This window comes from Equus caballus, chromosome 19, assembly GCF_041296265.1.
Source record: "Equus caballus isolate H_3958 breed thoroughbred chromosome 19, TB-T2T, whole genome shotgun sequence".
Lineage (NCBI taxonomy): Eukaryota > Metazoa > Chordata > Mammalia > Perissodactyla > Equidae > Equus > Equus caballus.
The window spans coordinates 47,229,720-47,236,864 of record NC_091702.1 but is presented as its reverse complement, the minus strand read 5'-3'; the positions used below and the strand labels follow the sequence as shown (position 1 = coordinate 47,236,864).

General features: G+C 41.1%; 1 protein-coding gene and 1 long non-coding RNA gene across 2 annotated transcripts; one reads left to right on the top strand and one right to left on the bottom strand.

The window, feature by feature from the left end:
• Positions 1–55: 55 nt before the first annotated feature.
• Positions 56–2,734, bottom strand: WDR5B (WD repeat domain 5B). Its single transcript, XM_070243709.1, has 2 exons — positions 2,601–2,734; positions 56–2,205 (listed from the first exon to the last, which is right to left on the bottom strand). Exon 2 carries the CDS (start codon positions 2,130–2,132, stop codon positions 1,140–1,142), a length of 993 nt encoding a protein of 330 aa, XP_070099810.1. The 5' UTR covers positions 2,133–2,205; positions 2,601–2,734; the 3' UTR covers positions 56–1,139.
• A 46-nt stretch (positions 2,735–2,780) lies between these two features.
• Positions 2,781–4,862, top strand: LOC138919228 (uncharacterized). Its single transcript, XR_011429232.1, has 3 exons — positions 2,781–2,867; positions 2,999–3,208; positions 4,554–4,862. It is a non-coding gene; the product is annotated as an uncharacterized lncRNA (long non-coding RNA).
• Positions 4,863–7,145: the final 2,283 nt, after the last annotated feature.

The following is a 7,145-nucleotide window of genomic DNA, read 5'->3' as shown; positions in this document are numbered from 1 at the left end:
CACTTTATATTTCCTATAAGCCCTATTTGAATAAAGTTAATACGTGAAGCTATAGTTGGATACTTCTAATTTTAATCAACAAAAATAATAGTATGAGGAATTAATTCCAAAAATTTACTGAAAGCAGGCCACGAATGAATGAAGGTGTGGTGGTGGTATAATTCATTGTCATTCATAAACGTTACTTGAGTCTCTTCTATATATAAAAACTGAGAATACAAAGATGCATAAAAGATACTTCTTGACTCCACAGAGCACATAATTTACTGGAAACATGGCCCATGAAACCATTACAATACAAATTAGTAAATGACATTCTAGTTTTATAACAGGAGCTATAGAAAGAAGCAAGAAAACCTAACAGCTGTGATGGCTCCACAGTGGTAACTTCTGAACTGAACTTGAAGCATGGGCAGGAATTAGTAGGTCAGACACATAAGGGAAGGGAGCAGCCTCACCGTTCACACATTTAGCTTGCCTGAACATCAGGAGAGGGCACAATCTGACAAGGTAGTGAGAGGTCCTTCAGTAAAATGTCGTTCATAATGTTTTGGTTTGTTTCTGGTTGTAATCTTGATAAAAACTTAAAAATTTCAGACTCTCAGAAGAAACCTAACTGTGGCTTATTTTTCCCAATTTACAGACTTGATTACACAGACCATTTCATATCCCATCATGTAAGCTATCAAAGTGTGTGAGAGGCATCTTCTGTCTCCAGTCCACCACCGTCCCAGGCTTATGCTCTTAGCCCTCTGATCTCCCAAACCAAAAACCTGGGAGTTATTCCAAACTCCCTAGCTCCCCACATTTAATCAGTCGTCTTGTTTTCTGAACCTTCTAAATATTTCTCAAATGTACTGATCCTCTAGAACAGTCATTGAGAGAAACAGAATGGGTATCTGTTCAGGGACAGACATGAGATTAATAACAGACCTCAAGATTAAAAGTCAGAAGCCCTAGGTTCTAGACTTGCTTTTCCAACTGTCTTGCTTTGTAAATTTAGGTTATAGGTATTAAAATCTTAAAACCAAGGCAATATTAAAAAGAAATACAAAACCGTGCCAAAATTAAGGGAAACCATCTTTTGAATACCTAACTTTTTTTGCCAACTTGGCTCTACTACTAGATTTCTAAAGGGTTTAGTAGTTACTCGTCCACAGTTTAATTGTTCTGTCATTTCCTAATGCTGCTGATGCAATGATGTTTTCTGTAGGATGACAAGCTGCTGAGATTACGACATCTGTATGACCTTGTAATGTCTGTACAATCTCTTTAGTCTGGAGGTTCCAAATGTAAACCAGGTTATCCTCTGAACCAGACACAATCCACTTTCCACCAGTAACTGAAAAATTGGCAAATATGCAGTATTTCTCATTCTTATGACCCGTGTATGTCTTCAGGCATCTGCCTCTGCTATAATCCCATAGTTTGAGAGTATTGTCCAAAGTTGCAATGAGCAGATATTTACCATTCGGAGAAAATTTTACAAAAGAGACTGGAGGATTATCATCATCAACAAGCATTTTTAAACACTGACCTGATGCAGCATCCCAGATTCTACAGACACCATCATAGCTACCTGACACTATCAAGGAGCCGCTACAATTAAAATGAACAGCAGAAACTGGGTCAGAATGAGCAGACAAAGTCTTGAGGCACTTTCCTGTTTTCACCTCCCATATTTTCACGCTCTCATCAAAAGATCCTGAAATGATGAGGTTGGATGGTGGATTGAAATTACAGCAAAAAACATAATTACTGTGCCCCTTCAGCGTTTTCAAACATTTTCCAGATCTCACATCCCAAATCTTTAGAGTTTTATCATCTGAGGCAGAAACAAGACGACTGGAATCTGATGACCACGCAACGTCTGATATTTCCAGACTGTGACCATAAAGTGTTTTCTCATATTTTCCATCATAGGCTCCCCAAATAATAATTACTTTATCAGCAGAAGAACTTGCTAGCCATTCTCCACTAGGACTAAACTTAACTGATGATACGGCTTCCGTGTGTCCCACGAGAGTACACTTGAGGGCATAGTTTGGTTTTTCAGAGGCTTGCTGGCTCGGATTGGCTGATGGGCAGAGGGCCGACTCCGCTCCTGCATCGCCCGACTCCTTCGCCGCCATGGCTCTGAAGCTCCGAGTCAGCAGGTTGGCTAGGCGAGCGGCCCTGGACTCGGCAGCCCAGTATTTTGGATATCTGCCCAGCAAAGTGAAGATAAAAACATCGGACTAAAAAAAACTGGTCATTTAACGATTCTAACTTCTGGGTGGTCTTTAAACTACGATATACACTGAGTCGGCAGCACAGGTTGGACCTCTGTCCTCGCTTCCTCCTTCGTCAACAAATACCTGAAAAATACTATTAAAAGTCTTCTGTGCGCTGTCGCAAGTCAGGCACCACTGCTGGGTATTTCGCCAACGTACAGAACTGTCCGCAGCCGCGCTACAGAAAGTAGTTTTCGCCGCCCTTCCACCCACCTCGGAAATGTTTGAGAACACCGAACCGCCCTACCAGTCCGACACACTTCAGGTACTTCAGTGAATCACCGCCCTAAACAGAAGACTTCGAAAGCTAAGAGAAAACCTGCGTACCCGCCGATACTTGAGGTCCAGGCCACTGGCTACTGTTGTCAGAGACCAGCAGGTCCGCACAACCTCGACACCCACCGAGACAGCGGGCTGGACCACCGAACGCATGCGCAGAGGGAGCCCCGCCCACCACCACCACTTCCGAGCCGAGGTGGCCGATGGGAGAGGCCTGTCTGCGCTTGCGCAGAAGGAGGCGCCAGGCTTTGTGTCCGGTCCTCTATGCCTCTCTTCTCCACAGGCAGAGGCTGGGCGGCCTTCCTCGGTGGCTGGGTAGGTGGACAGCGCTTCTCCTAGACCTGACTGGCTAGCGTGCGAAGCAATGAGCATTTCAAAGAACATTCCCTTCTCTTTGGAAACCATGTCACGAGAAAGGACTGAATTTTTCGATGCCCCTTCTACAGGGTTAAGCCCGCTTTTGGCCCCTGAGCTGCCCAGACGGTGCGCATTTCGGAGATGGAGCTAAACAACCGTCGGTCCACGCAGCCGGCGGCGAGCCATGCCCGCTCTGCTTCGCGGGTGCCTTTGGTTCTGCTCGCTGCTACTTGTGGTGCAGAGCCTGGTGGCGTGTACGTAAGGCTGCAAATAGGCAAGGGGAGCGTGAGTCTTGTGGTGTAAGTTTTCCCTGAATGTTCCGGGAAGGATAAAGAATATGTGTTAGGGACCCTTCAAGGTCAGTGCTCGGATAGCAGGACGGGGTAGTGCCGGGGAAACGAGCAAACGTTTGTTTTAGCGCGTCCTTATAGTTTAAACTTCCAGAGAAAAATTAAGAAAGGTGTTCAGGTCTTCCTAGGCGCTTGAGACAAAAAAGGACAAAGAAGTTGGTGGAATTGAGTGAGAAATATGTAAGGTTACTCCGATTAGGCTTTAGAGAGCTTTCCCTAGTTTTAAGAATTAACCGCTGTGAAAGTATTATGTAAATGATACATGCTTTTCAGATGTAAATTACTGTAGTTAGACAATAGGTTTACTAAAAAATTGGAAGCCCCTAGTTTCTCCAATCCTGTGCTCAATAAAGACTGCCCAAGAGAGGGAGTAAGTGTTCTGTTTAAAAGGCTTTCCCGGTAGCCGGGTTGAAGTCAAGAAGCAAGTCTCTCTCATGATGTCTTCTGTCAGTCAAGACTTAAAGCGTTTGGAAACAAAAGGTTTTCTATTGTATACTTATTAGGGGTAATTGAAAGTCTTGCCTTTATAAGGCAGAACAGCATAGGTCACCTATAATAATCGACTATAGTAAAAACCTCGTTACTTTAAGACCCTACTACTATAGTTTAGAATTTAGACAGGAATTGGACAAATGCTTGTCTTAGCTAGTGCAAATTAACCGTGTAAACACAGCGAGGAGGGGTGGGAATGGGAAGGGCATCTTTAAGAGGGTTTGGAGCATCCATTTATATACATTAAATTATGACTTCTTAGCTATTAAGGCAAGGCCACCAAGGACCCCACCCCTAACATTTTAAGAGAAAACTTTTTTCCCTTTGTAAGATGTCTTAATAGTTCAATTCTGATTAAATTGCCTCCTCCTTCTTCTTTCCTCCTCCCATTAGCCTGGATTAGTGATTTTACTGGGAAGCTTAGAAACACTGTTCTGCATCAATTGAAACTATTTCCATTTTTATTGTCATTAAAAAATAAACTTAAAAGCACTTCAGAGAACCAAGTGTAGGCTTTATTTCAAAGAATTTAAGAAAATCTATGTTTTCCCAATAACTTTTATGCACTAAGAGAGGAAAGAAAGAAGAAACTGGAGAAGGTAAACACATGACCTAAGAGCTAGGTTGGGGTGTTGGTGCTGGAGTATATTTAGCCCACTAGAAATAGCACAAGCAATGAGGGCACACAATGAAGATGTCTTGATAGGAATATCTAGACATGATTTACCTTCATATTTTCCCAGAGTTTGACTGAAGAAATTTCCAATATTAAAATCCATGTCTTTTTTTTTTTTTGAGGAAGATTAGCCTTGAGCTAACTACTGCCAATGCTCCTCTTTTTTGCTGATGAAGCCTGGCCCTGAGCTACCATCCATGCCCATCTTCCTCTACTTTCTACATGGGGCGCCTACCACAGCATGGCATGCCACGCGGTGCCATGTCCGCACCTGGGATCCAAGTTGGCAAACCCCAGGCTGCCGAGAAGCAGAACGTGCGCACTTAACCGCTGCGCCACTGGGCCAGTCCCTAAAATCCATGTCTTGATGTCTGGAATTTTTTGTTTACAAATGGCATCAGGAAATCGTGTAAAGAAAATTAAAGCTATGAACATAACTAGTTAAATCTTTATTCATTAGCCATGTTCAAACAGTAACATGTAGTCCTTATGAATTAGGACTAAGAATGTCATAGTTTACTCCTTCGGGAGGAGGGGAGCATCAGCAATTGAGGAGTGTGTAGGAGCAGGGAATCCTGATATAGGTAAAACCAAAGTGGCAGAAACTATAATTAGAGATTTGCATTTGGGGCTCTCATGCAAAGTTCCTTACAGGGTTCTGTTTTTACCAGTTTCTAATTTTGCTGAACTTAATCTTTACCAGATAGGTGATTTGGAAGTTTCCCTCCCTGTCGACATCAACTCGTTTTAAATTTCCCATAAAAGTTTTAGAACTGAGTCTCATCTATAGTTGAAAGGTTTATCCCTCTTGTCCTTCAATAGTTTGCAAATATTCTAAATAGAAAGGCTGCCACAGATGGGTCATGTGTTTCTTTTTTAATTAAAAACACTGTGTGTGACAGACCTAACCATGGCCTGGCAGTGATTCCTACATTAAGGAACGTCTTGACTGACTTCATAGCAACTTGTTACCAAATCCAGTACTCAAAAATCAAGCATAATCAAACCACATACATATCCAGTTGCTTAAGACCACTAGCAGTTTAAATATATGAGAATCTAGTTGTGCTAAATATGGTCTGGCCATATAATTTATCTAAACTGAGACATTTTTTAAAGTGAAAGGGGGTCACTAAAATAATTTAACTAATCTACACTGGAACTGCCCCAACGAGCCAGTACAGTCACTGCTGACTTCCCAAGGGGACTCCCCTCATAATCACAACTCAATTTTGGAAAATTCTACTCTTTACATGGTAGTTTACACCCCAGCCTGCCCGTATCTCTGTCAAATCCTATACTATTCTCTCCCCACCACTGTGATCTTCTGGGTTCCTATTTTCTCTGTACTCATCACTCTAAATAATGGTGGGCCCAGGTGTTTTAGATAGGCAGTGATATATATTGGGGACACCCACCAGACTCCATTTGCTTCCTCAGGTTAAGTGGGTACATAAAGGAATTGAGTAATTTTATTCTTTGCAAAAAACATTCAAGATCATAGAAATGACCATATACTGATTTTAAAATTAGAAAAAACATAAGACTTTTTCAAACTGGCAAATGAAATAGGGGCAACAATCATCTAAGCTAGCTTTAATAAACTTGTAAACCCAACAGTTTTTGTACTATAGATGACAGTGTTAGTCTACAGGAACTAAGGCTATGTTTTGCTTTAAGAATTTGTTTTGTTCTCAGAAAGAATACCTGATCAGTGGACTCTCAAAAATGATAGAGAAGCAATCATGGAGTGAAGAAATACACCATCTTTCTATTTCTACAGATCTGTCACTTAAATTCAAGGAATGGATAAAGAAAATGTTCTCATGCAGCAATACATACAATACATAAAAATGAAAAATCCCTATCTAACAGCCTATGGCAACCACCAGCTTCTACATCACTTGGATGTAATTGGCCCCCAAAAGTTTTTTTCTTAACTTTAGAATATGTTAAAAGAGATCAATGAGCTATTCTTGGTATATATAAACACATGGGGTTGATTATAAGTTATCCTGTAAAATATACCCATTAACTTTTCTCAGACGGCATAGGTTTTTTTCGGCTTTTATGTAACAAACCTCTGCTATGACAATGTTTACTTTTGTAAACTTTGGGTCAAATTATGTCTCCTGAAAGGTAACTACATATAAAACACTTACATGCTAAGAAACTAGCTCTAAGAGTTGTTAATCCTGGTTTCAAACAGCAGCATAAAGGAATTCCTTTGAACTTTCTTTTGAAACCGAGTACCCTTTACTAATATCACATAGATGCATATTCCTTCAGTCATTTAGTAAGTATTTATTCAGTGTCTACTCTGTGCAAGGCACTCACTCAGGGCCTGACAGACCGCATTCAAGTACAAAGAATCATTAAAACCATTCCAAATCAAAGTGTAAGAACACTTTGAAAAATGATAGAGTGGTCAGAATGACGAGGTGAACAGAACATAACAACATACATTAAAAGGTGATCTTTTAAACTTCGGACACTCCTTGGGCCAGTACTCCTAAAGGAGGAAGTCAGCTGTGTTAAAGTCACATCCAGGGATGGCACTGCTAAGGCGGTATTCATTCCAAAGCCTTTCCTTCTGTCTCAAGACCTTCTACATTTTTGTTGAATGGAAACATGTTTCTGAGTTTAGCCATTATGCTACTAAACTCAAAATCAATCACTTGCATTTTCTTTTTAACTTCTGTTGTTTTGTCAGGTCAC